Source organism: Bufo gargarizans, chromosome 9 (genome assembly GCF_014858855.1).
Source record: "Bufo gargarizans isolate SCDJY-AF-19 chromosome 9, ASM1485885v1, whole genome shotgun sequence".
In the NCBI taxonomy this organism is placed as follows: domain Eukaryota; kingdom Metazoa; phylum Chordata; class Amphibia; order Anura; family Bufonidae; genus Bufo; species Bufo gargarizans.
In genome coordinates this window covers 62,785,282-62,803,543 of record NC_058088.1, presented here as the reverse complement: position 1 = coordinate 62,803,543, position 18,262 = coordinate 62,785,282, and the positions used below count along the sequence as shown (strand labels likewise).

The 18,262-nt window shown below is 43.5% G+C and overlaps 1 protein-coding gene across 1 annotated transcript in view; it reads left to right on the top strand.

Annotated features, from left to right (window-relative positions):
* The window catches only part of LOC122919703 (transmembrane 9 superfamily member 2-like), a 129,918-nt gene that overhangs the window by 22,625 nt on the left and 89,031 nt on the right, over positions 1-18,262 (top strand). The window contains exons 2-5 of the mRNA XM_044268886.1: positions 1,405-1,472; positions 2,768-2,861; positions 3,320-3,441; positions 11,323-11,452. Coding sequence (XP_044124821.1) covers positions 1,405-1,472; positions 2,768-2,861; positions 3,320-3,441; positions 11,323-11,452 — 414 coding nt within the window. The remainder of the gene's footprint in view (positions 1-1,404; positions 1,473-2,767; positions 2,862-3,319; positions 3,442-11,322; positions 11,453-18,262) is intronic.

The window sequence follows — 18,262 nt, the reverse complement described above, 5'->3', positions numbered from 1 at the left end:
TTATTCAGTTCTCAGGGAAAAATAAAGGTTAGAAAGTTTCCAGCTCCTCTATTGCTAGGGGGATAACATTCAGGGTTTTTCTTGTCCTGATAACCCTGGTGGAGTGACCTTTTAAGTTATGTCCTTACCCCAAGCAGAGAATGCAGGAGCCTCTCTGGAAGAAATTTGCAGAGCGTCAACCTGGTCCAGTATGCATACTTTCATAAAACACTGTTAGATTTTTCCAGTACTTCAGAGTTGTCTTGGACGCAAGGTCCTCCAGGCAGTAACCTCCCTTAATGCTATAATTTTGTATATCTACTTGTCATGGTGATATGGAAAATCTGAATTAGACTTGCCGGTAATTCGGTTTCCATGAGATCACCATGACGGCACGTTAATCCCTCCCATTTTCTTCTTTTTTTCTCTACTGAGGTTCTTTGTTGGTATGAAATACTTCCTGAACCTATATTTTTATTGTCGCTATGTTATTAATCGCCATCACCACCACGAGTGGAAACACTGGTGCATGGTGGTGGGAGGGGGTATTTAACCTTTCTCTGTTCTTGCCCCTACAGAGGTCAGGGGTTAGTCTCCTTGTCATGGTGATCTCATGGAAACCGAATTACCGGTAAGGCCTCATGCACACGACCGTTGTTTCATTTCGTGTCCGTTTTTCGTCATTTTCTGCGGACCCATTGACTTTCAATGGGTCTGTTGAAAACTCAGCTAATGCACAGTTTGTCGTCCGCGTCCATGATCCGTGGTTCCAGTCCGTCAAAAAAATATAACCTGTCCCATATTCTTTCACGGAAAACGGTCCGCGGACCCATTCAAGTCAATGGGTCAGTGAAAAAATGCGGAGGCACACAAGATTGTCATCCCCGTCCGTTTTTTTTCCCTATCATTTGCATGGCAAACTTGACTTTTTTTTTTTTTTTTTTTTACTTTCCTTCACCATTCTGGTGATCCTCCAAAAATAAAGGAAGACAGACGGAAACAGATCACGGAACAATGGAACCCCATTTTGCAGAACGGAACACAACAACGGTCGTGTGCATGAGGCCTAAATCTAATTCATCCACAAAAATGGACCAGAAAAGGACCTGCTGTGGTTCAGACACTGTGTTTCACCTCTGTAATACTCACTCCTGAGCTTCCTCCCTGATTTTTCTGCATTGCAATAAACATGACGCTGTAAAACACCGGTCTTAATTAATTTGCCCCTATGTTTTTACTGCAAAAAATAAAATAAATGTCCAGAACTGGATTACCAGGACTTAAAGACTGATCCATGTGATCTCCTTACAGTTGGTCTTTTTTCAGTTACTGAGGAGCTGTGTCCAGTTAGTTTGTGTCTTAGAAATAATTATTTGGTTAATGTATCTTTACATTATAAATTTTTTTATTTTTATTCTCATTTAGTCTCGGATTGAGCTGTTTGTAAACCGTCTGGACTCTATTCAGTCTTTTCTACCATATAAGTATGATGCGTAAGTACATCTCATTATCCCTTGTCCTTTTTCAATACCTACACAGAGAATATCACAAAATCATTGGGGGTCATTTAGCAAGACTGGCGTTTTACGCTTTTCTTTGTTTCCCCTCCCCTCTCGTAATTTTTTAGGTGCACCTGGAGGAAAAACCAGACCAGCCTTTAACTGGAGTAGCTTTCGCTCCTCTTTTTTACAATGGTTTCCAGGCTTAAAAGATGGTAGATATGTTGAGACCGAAGGGTCTGACCCAAGTGTCAAATGCGGTGCAAAAACGCTCTTTTCGCATAGGCATTTGAAAAGTTGCAAAACAAAATCTTACAACTTTTTTATGCCAAAAAGTGGCATGGCGCTCTTGGTAGATGACACCAATAGTCTTTGTAACCCTTTTTATACATGCAGAATATCAGCTTAAAGGGACACTGTCATTTGGATTTTACTTACTGCGCTAATAACATCACTACATTAGTCGCCACGATTTACATAAAAATATACTATTATTCCTGCCCTGTGTCTTTTATTTGGTCTATAAAATCGGTTTTATTAATATGTAAAGTACCTCAATAAAGAGCCCAAGGGGACGTCCCTCCGGCAGTTGAAGCCCAGCCGCTCCCATTACTTTGGAGCAAAGCACTGCCCCACTGCTAATTTATTCGCTGCTCAGCGCCAACGTAATGTTTGTGCAGCTGGCGCATGCGCAATGAGTTCTGTGAGGCCGATGCCAGGAGGGATGTCCCCTTGGGCTCCTTTATTGAGGTACTTTACATATTATTAAAACCGATTTTTATAGACCAAGTAAAAGACACAGGGCAGTAATACTAGTATATTTTAATGTAAATCGTGGAGACTAATGTGGTGGTGATATTAGCTCAGTAAGTAAAATCCAGGTGACACTGTCCCTTTTAAGTAGTGTTTGTTTGTCCGTCCGATCAATGGCTCACCTAAACGCCCCACCAATCGGATCTGTTATTTCATCATAAACATGCATGTTGGTTGTCAGCACATCTCCCCATGAAACAGGAGATAAGCCACTGGCATAATGTAAAGTTTATAGAGGAGAAATGATTCTTGTAATGATCATGTGTAAAGACTTAAAACGAGCGCCGATCAGCATGATTTATCGTCGATTGGCGCTTGTTACGGCCTTGCATCGTCTAAAAGAACCCTTAGAATAATCTTAATTTACGATTGTACATTTCTTTGGTGATCGGATCTGAGATTCAAACATCTAACTGCTTTCATGCTTCTATTGGTTCATATTCTGTGTAATAACCCTTTCATTCTCACCACTACAGCTTTGACTTCTGCACGGATTACAATGAGAAGCATCCATTAGAAAATCTTGGCCAAGTGCTTTTTGGTGACCGAATTGCATCGTCCCCGTACAAGGTTTGTACTGTGTTGTGCCAAGTAAAATACTTCAGTGCAGGGGCGGACTGGGGACCTAAAGTGGCCTTGGAAAAATTACTAAAAGTGGCCCTGTTTGGCCCAAATTGAGGGGGAGGGGGGCAACACAAGTAAGCGGGGCCAGCAATACCATATTGTGGCACATTATACCACCCCAACAGAGCTAAATACCACAGTCTATCACAAAATACTGCCAGCAGCACAAAAAACTTCCACTGGCCGGCCGGGAAGATGACTCGGGCAGCCCCCTAGGCATCAGCCCACTGGGAAGTTATCCCTGTAAGGTCTATAGCCAATCAGCCCCTGGTGCAGGGTAAAGTAGCAGCGGTCACAGCTGTAGTAATAGACCTCTAGACAAAGGAGATGAAACATTGCTTTCAGCAGAATCTGAATAAATTTGCTGCAGTTTTGTAACTACATTGGAAATATTGTCATTTCAGTTTACATTTAACAAGAGTGAAACCTGTAAGGTAGTCTGCCAAAAGGAATATGACCCTAAAACTAATCTTGATCATCTGGATTTCATTAAAAAAGGAATACAGCTTAATTATCAGCATCACTGGTGAGTTGGAATATCTTACTCTTCCACATATAAGCTGTGTGCACCTTCACAACCAATTTTTTTTATTGCACCAGTACAAATAAAAAGAGCAAAAATTCTTCATTGTAATCATCCTTTTGCTTGAGGTATGCAGGTCCTATACAAATGTATGCATCTCCATGGTAACGGGCTACAAACAAGCCGTGTGATCCTGCAGTCATACCCCATCTGTCTCTTACAGTCCTTGTATCCTATATGTACAGTTGTGTTCAAAATAATAGCAGTGTGTTTTAAAATGCAAGTAAAGCTCAGAATCCTTCTAATAGCTTTTCTTTCCATACACACAAATGCATTGGGAATACTGCACATTCTATTCCAGATCAAAACATAAAGAAAAATATATCAAATTTGTGTTCCTCTAATTTTTTTTTAAAGAAAAGTGAATATTAACAGCAGTGATTGTATTCTTCTTTACAAACTCAAACATTCACTATATAAACTTAAAAATGTTTGAAGATTTTGCTTTCCTTTGAATCACCGAACTAAGGGCTCTTTCACACTTGCGTTCTTTTCTTCCGGCATAGAGTTCAGTCGTCGGGGCTCTATGCCGGAAGAATCCTGATCAGTTTTATCCTAATGCATTCTGAATGGAGAGAAATCCGTTCAGGATGCATCAGGATGTCTTCAGTTCAGGACCGGAACGTTTTTTGGCCGGAGAAAATACCGCAGCATGCTGCGCTTTTTGCTCCGGCCAAAAATCCTAAAGACTTGCCGCAAGGCCGGATCCGGAAATTAATGCCCATTGAAAGGCATTGATCCGGATCCGGCCTTAAGCTAAACGTCGTTTCAGCGTATTGCCAGATCCGAAATTTCGCTTTTTCTGAATGGTTACCATGGCTGCCAGGATGCTAAAGTCCTGGCAGCCATGGTAAAATGTAGTGGGGAGCGGGGGAGCAGTATACTTGCCGTCCGTGCGGCTCCCGGGGCGCTCCAGAGTGACATCAGGGCGCCCCAAGCGCATAGATCACGTGATCGCATGGCACGTCATCCATGCGCATGGGGCTCTCTGACGTCATTCTGGAGCGCCCCGGGAGCCGCACTGACTGTAAGTATACCGCTCCCCACTACTACTATGGCAACCAGGACTTTAACCACTTCAGCCCCGCTAGGTGAAACCCCCTTCATGACCAGGCCACTTTTTACACTTCGGCACTACACTCCTTTCACCGTTTATCGCTCGGTCATGCAACTTACCACCCAAATGAATTTTACCTCCTTTTCTTCTCACTAATAGAGCTTTCATTTGGTGGTATTTCATTGCTGCTGACATTTTTACTTTTTTTGTTATTAATCAAAATGTAACGATTTTTTTGCAAAAAAATGACATTTTTCACTTTCAGCTGTGAAATTTTGCAAAAAAAACGACATCCATATATAAATTTTTCGCTAAATTTATAGTTCTACATGTCTTTGATAAAAAAAAAAAATGTTTGGGCAAAAAAAAAAATGGTTTGGGTAAAAGTTATAGCGTTTACAAACTATGGTACAAAAATGTGAATTTCCGCTTTTTGAAACGGCTCTGATTTTCTGAGCACCTGTCATGTTTCCTGAGGTTCTACAATGCCCAGACAGTAGAAAACCCCCACAAATGACCCCATTTCGGAAAGTAGACACCCTAAGGTATTCGCTGATGGGCATAGTGAGTTCATAGAACTTTTTATTTTTTGTCACAAGTTAGCGGAAAATGATGATGATTTTTTTATTTTATTTTTTTTCTTACAAAGTCTCATATTCCACTAACTTGCGACAAAAAATAAAAAATTCTAGGAACTCACCATGCCCCTCACAGAATACCTTGGGGTGTCTTCTTTCCAAAATGGGGTCACTTGTGGCGTAGTTATACTGCCCTGGCAATTTAGGGGCCCAAATGTGTGAGAAGAACTTTGCAATCAAAATCTGTAAAAAATGACCGGTGAAATCCGAAAGGTGCACTTTGGAATATGTGCCCCTTTGCCCACCTTGGCATCAAAAAAGCGTCACACATCTGGTATCGCCGTACTCAGGAGAAGTTGGGGAATGTGTTTTGGGCTGTCATTTTACATATACCCATGCTGGGTGAGAGAAATATCTTGGCAAAAGATAACTTTTCCCATTTTTTTATACAAAGTTGGCATTTGACCAAGATATTTTTCTCACCCAGCATGGGTATATGTAAAATGACACCCCAAAACACATTGCCCAACTTCTCCTGAGTACGGCGATACCAGATGTGTGACACTTTTTTGCTGCCAAGGTGGGCAAAGGGGCACATATTCCAAAGTGCACCTTTCGGATTTTGCAGGGCATTTTTTACACATTTTGATTGCAAAGTTCTTCTCACACATTTGGGCCCCTAAATTGCCAGGGCAGTATAACTACGCCACAAGTGACCCCATTTTGGAAAGAAGACACCCCAAGGTATTCTGTGAGGGGCATGGTGAGTTCCTAGAATTTTTTATTTTTTGTCGCAAGTTAGTGGAATATGAGACTTTGTAAGGAAAAAAGAGAAAAAAAAGGAAAAATCATCATTTTCCGATAAATTGTGACAAAAAATTCTAGGAACTCGCCGTGCCCCCCACGGAATACCTTGGGGTGTCTTCTTTCCAAAATGGGGTCACTTGTGGCGTAGTTATACTGCCCTGGCAATTTAGGGGCCCAAATGTGTAAGAAGTACCTTGAAATCAAAATGTGTAAAAAATGGCCTGCGAAATCCGAAAGGTGCCCCTTTGCCCACCTTGGCTGCAAAAAAGTGTCACACATGTGGTATCGCCGTACTCAGGAGAAGTTGGGCAATGTGTTTTGGGGGGTCATTTTACATATACCCATGCTGGGTGAGAGAAATATCTTGGCAAAAGACAACTTTTCCCATTTTTTTATACAAAGTTGGCATTTGACCAAGATATTTTTCTCACCCAGCATGGGTATATGTAAAATGACCCCCCAAAACACATTGCCCAACTTCTCCTGAGTACGGCGATGCCACATGTGTGACACTTTTTTGCAGCCTAGATGCGCAAAGGGGCCCAAATTCCTTTTAGGAGGGCATTTTTAGACATTTGGATCCCAGACTTCTTCTCACACTTTCGGGCCCCTAAAAAGCCAGGGCAGTATAAATACCCCACATGTGACCCCACTTTGGAAAGAAGACACCCCAAGGTATTCAATGAGGGGCATGGCGAGTTCCTAGAATTTTTTTTTTTTTTGCATAAGTTAGCGGATATTGATTTTTTTTTTGTTTTTTTTCTCACAAAGTCTCACTTTCCGCTAACTTAGGACAAAAATTTCAATCTTTCATGGACTCAATATGCCCCTCACGGAATACCTTGGGGTGTCTTCTTTCCGAAATGGGGTCACATGTGGGGTATTTATACTGCCCTGGCTTTTTAGGGGCCCGAAAGCGTGAGAAGAAGTCTGGAATATAAATGTCTAAAAATGTTTACGCATTTGGATTCCGTGAGGGGTATGGTGCGTCCATGTGAGATTTTATTTTTTGACACAAGTTAGTGGAATATGAGACTTTGTAAGAAAAAACAAAAACAAACAAAAAATGTCCGCTAACTTGTGCCAAAAAAAATGGCTGAATGGAGCCTTACCAGGGGGGGGGTGATCAATGACAGGGGGGGTGATCAATGACAGGGGGGTGATCACCCATATAGACTCCCTGATCACCCCCCTGTCATTGATCACCCCCCCTGTAAGGCTTCATTCAGACGTCCGCATGATTTTTACGGATCCATGGATACATGGATCGGATCCACAGAACGCATGCGGACGTCTGAATGGAGCCTTACAGGGGGGTTATCAATGACAGGGGGTGATCAGGGTAATCAGGGTGATCACCCCCCTGTCACTGATCACCCCCCCTGTAAGGCTCCATTCAGACATCCGCATGATTTTTTACGGATCCATGGATCCATGGATCGGATCCACAAAACGCATGCGGACGTCTGAATGGAGCCTTACAGGGGGGTTATCAATGACAGGGGGTGATCAGGGTAATCAGGGTGATCACCCCCCTGTCACTGATCACCCCCCCTGTAAGGCTCCATTCAGACATCCTCATGATTTTTTACGGATCCATGGATACATGGATCGGATCCACAGAACGCATGCGGACGTCTGAATGGAGCCTTACAGGGGGGTTATCAATGACAGGGGGTGATCAGGGTAATCAGGGTGATCACCCCCCTGTCACTGATCACCCCCCCTGTAAGGCTCCATTCAGACATCCGCATGATTTTTTACGGATCCATGGATACATGGATCGGATCCACAGAACACATGCGGACGTCTGAATGGAGCCTTACAGGGGGGTTATCAATGACAGGGGGTGATCAGGGTAATCAGGGTGATCACCCCCCTGTCACTGATCACCCCCCCTGTAAGGCTCCATTCAGACGTCCGCATGATTTTTACGGATCCATGGATACATGGATCGGATCCGTAAAAATCATGCGGACGTCTGAATGGAGCCTGACAGGGCGGTGATCAATGACAGGGGGTGATCAGGGAGTGTATATGGGTGATCACCCGCCTGTCATTGATCACCCCCCTGTAAGGCTCCATTCAGACTTCCGCATGATTTTTACGGATCCATGGATACATGGATCGGATCCGTAAAAATCATGCGGACGTCTGAACGGAGCCTGACAGGGGGGTGATCAATGACAGGGGGGTGATCAGGGAGTTTATATGGGGTGATCAGGGGTTTATAAGGGGTTAATAAGTGACCGGGGGGGGGGGGGGGGTGTAGTGTAGTGTTTGGTGGGACTGTACTGACCTACCTGAGTCCTCTGGTGGTCGATCCTAACAAAAGGGACCACCAGAGGACCAGGTAGGAGGTATATTAGACGCTGTTATGAAAACAGCGTCTAATATACCTGTTAGGGGTTAAAAAATTCGGATCTCCAGCCTGCCAGCGAGCGATCGCCGCTGGCAGGCTGGAGATCCACTCGCTTACCTTCTGTTCCTGTGAGCGCGCGCGCCTGTTCACAGGAAATCTCGCGTCTCGCGAGAGGACGCGTATATGCGTCCAGGAGGAGTAAAACAACCACCTCCCGGACGCATATACGCGTACGGCGGTCGGGAGGTGGTTAATAGCGTCCTGGCTGCCATAGTAACACTGAAAGCATTTTGAAGACTGATCCGTCTTCAAATGCTTTCAGTACACTTGCGTTTTTCCGGATCCGGCGTGTAATTCCGGCAAGTGGAGTACACGCCGAAATTGGACAACGCAAGTGTGAAAGAGGCCTTATATTTCGTTGTATAACCGCTGTTTCTGATATCTGCTGTACATCTGTGTTGTACCCGACAATGGAGTCAACCAACTTCTGGCCCCTGTGAACAGGTATTCCAGCCCAGGATGATTGGACTGTATTCCACAGTTCTTCTCCATTTCTTGGTTTTGCCTCAGAAACTGCATTTTTGATGTCACCCCACAGGTTTTCTATTGAATTAAGATCCGGGGATTGGGCTGGCCGCTCCATAACGTCAATCTTGTTGGTCTGGAACCAACATGTTGCACGTTTACTGGTGTGTTTGGGGTCGTTGTCTTGTTGGAACACCTATTTCAAGGGCATTTCCGCTTCAGCATAAGGCAGCATGACCTCTTCGGGTATTCTGATGTATTCACACTGATCCATGATCCTTGGTCTGCGATAAATAGGCCCAACACCGTAGTATGAGAACATCCCCATATCATGATGCTTGGCCACCATGATTCACTGTCTTCACAGTGTACTGTGGCTTGGATTCAGTGTTTGGGGATCGTCTGACAAACTGTCTCCGGCCACTAGACCCAAAAAGAACAATCTTGCTTTCAACAGTCCACAAAATGTCTCTTTAGGCCAGTCCATGTGCTCTCTGGCAAATTTTAACCTCTTCAGCACATGCCTTTTTTTTTTTCAACAGTGGGACTTTGCGGGGGCGTCTTCTAATTGTAACAGTACTCACAGGTAACTTTAGACCTTCTCTGATCTTCCTGGAGCTGATTGTTGTCTGAGTCCTTGCCATTTTGGCTATTCTTCTATCCATTTGAATGGTAGTTTTTTTGCTTTCTTCCACGTCTTTGCGATCATTTTAGCTGAGCAGCCTATCATTTTCTGCACTTCTTTATATGTTTTCCCCTCTCCAATTAACTACACACTGCTATTATTTTGAACATGCCCATTTCAATAAGTGATTGAATTACACAGAATCAGCAGCATGCATGTCATGACTGTTGGGTTTCTATTACTCTACTACACCTGCTAGTAAATTATTTGCTATGTACAAATATAATTTCTACCAAAAACTGTGATTGATCAGGTCAGTGATGTCTGACTGCTATTATTTTGAACACAACTGTATGTAGGATTACTAATCAAGGAACGGTGGATGTTAATAGTGTATTACTTCATAATCTGACTCGCCACAGAGTATGCCTTATATAGAATATAATAATCTCCGACTCCACAGAGAATGCCATATATATATAATATATATATATATATATATATATATATATATATATATATATATATATATAATATCCGACTCCAGAGTATGTCTTGAGAGATATATATATATATATATATATATATATATATATATATATATATATATATATATATATATATATATATATATATAATATCCGACTCCAGAGTATGTCTTGAGAGATATATATATATATACCGGCTTCGCACGGGTATATTTAATCTATTTCACTTAATGTTTGTGTATGTCATAAAAAGATATCTACAGTACCCCACCCCTTTAACGGTGACCCCTACAGCAGCCTACCTTCTTAACAGTAACATCCACAGCGCCCTCCCCTTTAACAGTGACCTCCCCTTAATTAGTGACCTCCACAGTACCTCATCTCGTTAATATTGATTTCCACAATAATCCGCCCCCTTAAGTGTCCTCCACAGAGCTCCGTTCCCTTAAAATGTGACCTCTACAGCACCCGTCTCTTTACACTGACCTCCATAGCAGACTGTCCTCATTAACAGTGACCTCCACCGTTCCCTGTCCCCTTAACAGTGACCTCCACAGCGCCCGCCCCTAGGGTGGCCAGAGGTCCGGTTTTAGGCCGGACGGTCCGACTTTCATATTCCCTTTCCTCCGTCTGGCGCAGGGACTGGATGGACACAGGGATGTTTTTTTGAACAGCTCACTCTCAGACAGCAGCAGCACTGTGCTGTCTGAGCGTGAGCCGCAAGGAGAAAGTCACCCTCCCTCCCACCCCTGCAGCTGACAGAAGTTGATTTTCGCCTTCATTTTTTTCAATCCCCATCGGCTGCGGAGTGGGAGGGGACGTGGACTAACAAGTCGGGGCGTGGCTTAGTGGGGCCTGGGGTTGAGGTTTTTAAGTCCGTCTTTTGAGGGTGGCCTGAATGGCCACCCTATCTGCCCCCTTAACTGTGACCTCCACAGCACTCCGCTCCCTTAACAGTGTCATCCACAGCGCCCTGCCTCTTTTAAAGGTGACTTACAGCAGTGAAGAAAAATGGTTGGGTTGTTATGGAAACCTGGTGTAAAACTGTGTATGTGGAGACTAAGGGCCTGCAAGCTTTCATTTGGTATTAAGGGACCAGGCTTCTGTTGGCTAATGCATTTTTGGGGAATATCTCAGGAACGGCACGTGCTAGAGAGCTGAGACCCGGTATAAAACCTTCCCGGACACCTGATGTACCTGTGTGCCAAATTTGGTGATTGTAAATGCGACGGTGCGGATTCCTTTAGCGGAAATACATACATACACTCAGCTTTATATATTAGATAATATCCAACTCCACAGAGTATGTCCATGTCCTATAGCCACAGTTGTTCTGTAGTGTGAAGCTGAGCCGACTGACCTTTTACTCTGTTCTTCAATAGGATTATAGATAACATGCCGGTGACCTGGTGTTATTTTGTGGAGGATGGCCAGAAATACTGCCGCCCTGGATTTCCAGTAGGATGTTCAGTCACCTCAGATGGGAGAGTGCAAGGTGCCTGTGTTATGGATGTAAGACACAGTGACTATTATTTATGTGCATGGAAGAATGTGTCTGACATATGTGATACATGTCACCTGAAATGGAAATGCTGGGATAATCAATGCTTCAGGATGTAATGCTGGCCATACAGCTGTTAGCTGAGCGCTCCTTCACCACCAGCTATTCCTCCTGACGCCTATACACATGCATGCTCGGCCAATAGGGGAATAGGCTTCTTTCATAGATTGATTTACCAGGAAATTTATTCCAGCGTTCCAGCCACTAAGTAAGGTCTGTGAATATTTGGGGTCATTTATTAGAATCAGCGTTTTAGATGCCGGTTTTTAATAAAGTGCTTGAGGCACCTAAGTTGTGTAGAGGCACCAGCTTCTAGATATCCACAGCCGGCGTAGATTTAGATAATTTTCTATGCCTAAAATGGGCGTAGAAAATGATAAATGAGACCAAATGGCTGGCCCCCTTCCCACGCCACGCCCCCCTTTTTTGAGAAGTGGCGTGGATGGGGAAGAAGTGGCAGATTCAGCTGCAATTCCCCTTTGCGCCCCCCACAGCATTTTCCTGCTTTGAGCATCCAGAGCTGCATTGAAATACATTGTCAGAACGAGTCTTCTCAGCACAGCAGTCTGGCCTGTGTATTTTAATGCAGCTTTGACCGCTGACAGCAGGGTAATAGGGGGCAGCTGGTTAAAAAAATAAGAAAAGTGATCTGGACTATCTGCAGCACTACTCGTGTATTACTGTAGATAATAGTCCAAAATCGGGGTGACCTTCCCTTTTAAAGGGCTTCTTTCTATGGCAGCCCCAATGCCTTACACAGGATTCGGAGCCTGCCAGCTATGGAAGCCTAATGGATCCAGCCCCCCAACCCCCCCCCCCGCCCAAAAAAAAAATATTAAAAAAATACACATATTAGCTATCACCATATCGATAACATCTGGCTCTATAAAAATGTCAGTTAAACGCTGTGCTGTTTAAAAAAATAAAAACTGTGCCAGAAAAGTGTAATATTGAATGATCAAAAAAATTATATGTACCCAATGATACCAATAAAAACGTCAGCTCTCCCTGCAAAAAACGAGCCCCTACACAAGACGATCGGCAGAAAAATAGAAGAAATGTGGCTTTCAGAAAATGAAGACCCAAAAACATGTTTTTTTTTTTCTTTCCAAAAATGGTTTATTATGTAAAACAAAAAAGGAAAAGATAGGCATGTTTGGTATTGTTGCGTCTGTATCCACCTGCTCTACAAAAATAACACATGATCTATCCTTTCAGGAGAACATCGTAAAAACAACTGAAAATAAAAAACAGTGCCAGAACAGCCATTTTATGGTTACCTTGCCACACAAAAAGCATAATATCAAGTGATCAAAAATAGTACCAATAAAGCGATCACCTTATCCCGTAGTTTCCAAAATGTGGTTGCTTTTTGGGCCTTTCTACTGTAGGGGTTCATCAGGGATTCTTCAAATTAGGGATCAACTGATTATCGTTTTTTACCGATATTATCAGCTGATATTCAGGATTTTGAAAGTTATCAGCATCTATTTTGCCGATATTCCGATAACGAATCGGGAACACGGATCGCGCTGCGATCCGTGTTCCCTCAGCAGCACAGGGAAGAAGAAAGCAGTGTCTCCCTCCCCCTGTGCTGCTGCCACCAATGAGAGGAGGGAGGACAAGAGGGGAGGGGCTGTGGCCACTGCGCCACCAATGAAGATAACTCTTTCATTAATTCATATACAGGAGGCTAGACTGGCTGCAGAATCACATAGCCGGCTCCCGACCTTTGACAAGTAGCTGCGATCTGCTGTAGTTAACCCCTCAGATGCCGCACCTTAGGGGTTAACTGCCGCGGATCACAGCTACCGCTCATAGAGGGTCGGGAGCCGGCTATGTGATTCTGCAGCCAGCTCCAGCCTCCTGTATATGAATTCATGAGTTATCTTCATTGGTGGTGCAGTGCGCCCCCCCCAACCCCAGTATTAAAAACATTGGTAGCGCAGTGCGACCCCCCCCCCCCAAGCCCCCCAGTATTAATCATTGGTGGCAGTGGCCACAGGGTCCCCTCTCCCCTCCTCCTCAGTGGCATTTCCCATCGGAGCCCCAGCAGTGTAAGCCTGGGGCTCCGATCGGTTACCATGGCAGCCAGGACGCTATTGAAGCCCTGGCTGCCATAGTTTAGCTCCCTGCTGCTGTGTGCACAAAGCACAGAGCAGCAGGGGGACAGTGTGAGGTCCTCCTATTCACCCTGATAGAACTTAGGGTGAATAGGACAAGATCTGAAAGTTCAGATTTTTGGTATCTGCTCTAAAAAATCTATATCGGTCGATCCCTACTTCAAATGTGACATGGCAACTTAAAATGATCCCATTGAGATCTGGCCTCCAAAATCCATATGGCGCTCCTTCCCTTCTGTGCGCCCATACAGCAGTTTACGACCACATATGGGGTGTTTCTGTAAACTGCAGAATCAGGGTAAAAAGTATTGGGGGTCATTTAAACTGGTGTAAAATAGAACTGGCTTAGTTGCTCATAGCAACCAATCAGATTTCCTTTTCCAAATGAGCTGTCCAAAATAAAAGGTGGAATTTGATTGGTGGCTATGGGCAACTAAGCCAGTTCTACTTTACACCAGTTTGGTAAATGACCCCCATTGAGTTTTGTTTGGCTGTTAACACTTGCTGCTTTATAGGATAAAAATTTAAAATCTGTAAAAAAGTGACATTTTGAAAGTTCATCTCCATTTTCCTTTAATTCTTATGGAACACCTAAAGGGTTAACAAAGTTTGTTAAATAATTTTTGAATAATATGAGGGGAGGAGGTTTTAAAATGCGTTCAGTTATGGGTGATTTCTACTATGTAAGCCCCACAAAATGACTTCATAACTGAATTAGTTAAAACAGTGGGTTTGTAAATTTTCTTAAAAAATTTCTAAATTGCTTCTAAAATTTAAAGCCTTCTAACGTCCTAACAATAAAATGACGTTTACAAAATGATGCCAACATAAGCAGACATATGGGGACTGTTAAGTAATAACTATTTTAGGAGGTATCACTATCCATCTTAAAGGGAGTCTGTCACCACATTTGAGCCTATTATACAGATCTAATAGCGTTATACACAGGGCTGTGAAGTCGAGGAGTCGGAGTCAATTTTGGGTACCTGGAGTCGGAGTCGGTAAAAAATGAACCGACTCAGACTCCTACTAAATTTAAATTGGAATAAAAAAAAAAAAAAAAAAAAGCAAGTTTAAATGTCCGAATTCATAAACAGTTATAATTAATGACTTCTCTACTGTAAGAATAAAGGCCAATGCATGCAGTGCCTCACGTAACCGCAAAACAAACGCGTTCAGTGATGTGAAGAAGCATGCTTTTCATATGCTTCACTATATGGCACGCAATGCACAATTAGGAGTGGCAATACATATACTTTACATTGTGTTGTGTTCTGATGTTACAGGGAACACAATGCCCATGGTTTACCTAGCCTCTCACTGATAAGGGATTAAGTAAATATGTGTTTTGCAGGACTAGAGACACTTGTATAAGTGAAGGGAATGGAGGGTCAATAGTTCAAGACTGAAGCTGTAAACCATTGGAAAAACTGCTGTCATTCAGCTAACCCTATAAAACGTGTGAACTCAGAATGTTATCTTAAACTTTAAACATGACTATGGGATTCTTCTAGGGAAATCATGTTTTAAAATAAATGTCCCTTCCTGGATCCTCCCACTGCCCTATCTTCAGCAGAAGATCAGCACACAAAGGAGAAGGCAGCAGCTTCTGCCCAACTACCTCTCTGTGCTAGAAGAGCTTAGAAGAACTTCTTTCTTTCCTTCAAGGATGTATAAAATACATTCGCATATTAAATACATAGGAGTCGGAGTCGGGGAGTCGGAGTCGGAAGTACAAAAAACTGAGGAGTCGGAGTCTGAGCATTTATCTACCGACTCCACAGCCCTGGTTATACAGGTCCTTCTCAAAAAGTTAGCATATTGTGATAAAGTTCATTATTGATAAACATTAGACTTTCATATATTTTAGATTCATTACACACCAACTGAAGTAGTTCAAGCCTTTTATTGTTTTAATATTGATGATTTTGACATACAGCTCATGAAAACCCCAAATTCCTATCTAAAAAAATAAGCATATCATGAAAAGGTTCTCTAAACGAGCTATTAACCTAATCATCTGAATCAACTAATTAACTCTAAACACCTGCAAAAGATTCCTGAGGCTTTTAAAAACTCCCAGCCTGGTTCATTACTCAAAACCGCAATCATGGGTAAGACTGCCGACCTGACTGCTGTCCAGAAGGCCATCATTGACACCCTCAAGCAAGAGGGTAAGACACAGAAAGAAATTTCTGAACGAGTAGGCTGTTCCCAGAGTGCTGTATCAAGGCACCTCAGTGGGAAGTCTGTGGGAAGGAAAAAGTGTGGCAGAAAACACTGCACAACGAGAAGAGGTGACCGGACCCTGAGGAAGATTGTGGAGAAGGACCGATTCCAGACCTTGGGGGACCTGCGGAAGCAGTGGACTGAGTCTGGAGTAGAAACATCCAGAGCCACCGTGTACAGGCATGTGCAGGAAATGGGCTACAGGTGCCGCATTCCCCAGGTCAAGCCACTTTTGAACCAGAAACAGCGGCAGAAGCGCCTGACCTGGGCTACAGAGAAGCAGCACTGGACTGTTGCATGTCATTCGGAAATCAAGGTGCCAGAGTCTGGAGGAAGACTGGGGAGAGGGAAATGCCAAAATGCCTGAAGTCCAGTGAGAAGTACCCACAGTCAGTGATGGTCTGGGGTGCCATGTCAGCTGCTGGTGTTGGTCCACTGTGTTTTATCAAGGGCAGGGTCAATGCAGCTAGCTATCAGGAGATTTTGGAGCACTTCATGCTTCCATCTGCTAAAAAGCTTTATGGAGATGAAGATATCATTTTTCAGCACGACCTGGCACCTGCTCACAGTGCCAAAACCACTGGTAAATGGTTTACTGACCATGGTATTATTGTGCTCAATTGGCCTGCCAACTCTCCTGACCTGAACCCCATAGAGAATCTGTGGGATATTGGGAAGAGAAAGTTGAGCGACGCAAGACCCAACACTCTGGATGAGCTTAAGGCCGCTATCGAAGCATCCTGGGCCTCCATAACACCTCAGCAGTGCCACAGGCTGATTGCCTCCATGCCACGCCGCATTGAAGCAGTCATTTCTGCAAAGGGATTCCCGACCAAGTATTGAGTGCATAACTGAACATAATTATTTGAAGGTTGACTTTTTTTTGTATTAAAAACACTTTTCTTTTATTGGTCGGATGAAATATGCTAATTTTTTTAGATAGGAAATTTGGGTTTTCATGAGCTGTATGCCAAAATCATCAATATTAAAACAATAAAAGGCTTGAACTACTTCAGTTGGTGTGTAATGAATCTAAAATTTATGAAAGTCTAATGTTTAGAAACAAAAGGAACAACCTCCGCATAAGAGGGCTCCCTGAAAAAAATACTACAACAGGACCTGGAAGCCTGGGCACAGGACTACTTCTTCTGCAACCTATTGAGATTGACCGAACACATAGGGCCTTGGGCCCAAAGACTGGTGAGCCATCCCACCCATGCGACATCATATGCAGAATCCGTTTTTATAAAGACAAGGAAGCCATTCTTAAAGCTGCAAGAAACTCTGAGGCAATCCTTTTTGAAAATAAGGAACTCCTCATTCTACCAGATCTTGCAAGACGCACCTTGATGCTACGCAAAGCGCTGAAACCCCTTCTTGCCATTCTTAGGGACAACAACATAATCTATAGATGTGGATTCCCGTTTAAACTGTTCGCTAAGAAAGATGGGAAAACAGCGGTTTTTGAATCCTTAGCAGACTTGCCAAGACTACTGAACACCTATTGATCTTCCACCCTTGGAGCTCCCTGTCTGGTCCAGAGCAAGACCAATCTATTCCATGCCACAACTCGACAGGTGGCAGACATCGCCTCCTAAGCAACGGAGATCTCCCAGATGACCGCAGACACCGGCAGATGGAGAACACAAATGACTGCAATTGTCATCTTCCTGGCTTTTTGTCTTCCTCTATTCTGTTCACTTGTATACAGATGGATATCTAAGGCTGCCATGTTAAGTAGAATCTGCTCTCAAAGTATAGGACGTGTTTTATTTGTCCTGAATCATTTAGAGTTTATCACTGTTGGGTTGCCTTTTGGCCCTTGGCTTCTCCCACCCTCAAGTAGAGAACACAGCACATAGTGCTGACTGTGACTGAAGTCACCATTTTAGAATAGCACTGAGCTGACCTAATCTGCTATCCCCTCTCCCTCTTTTTTTTTTTTTTTTTTTTTTATCTTCTCTTCTCTCCTTCATCAACTCATATCCCTCCTCTTGAAAGCTATGTTCTTGCCCTCTCCACTTGGTTTCGGTCTCTTCCCTCATGTGTCTCCCCTTCCCGCGATGTCACCTTTATGGATAGGTGCCCTGTCTAGTCTGGCACACAATAGCTATGGGAGACTTGATTACTTATTTGACTCTCATAAACTCCTAGATTCAGCTCCCCGATGCTCCATGGACAACTTCCTATGGTCAGACCATGCCCCGATGTATGGCCTATTGTCCAACTGTCCCACACGCCTGCTTTCATACACCTGGAGGTTAAATGATAATCTCTTGAATGATCTCGTGTGTGTGTGTGTGGCTGACATTCGAAAGGCCATCACAAATTTCATCAAAGACCACCAATCAGATACTACTTCCCCGCCCATGAAATGGGAAGCGCTCAAATACATACTCGGAGGATTGT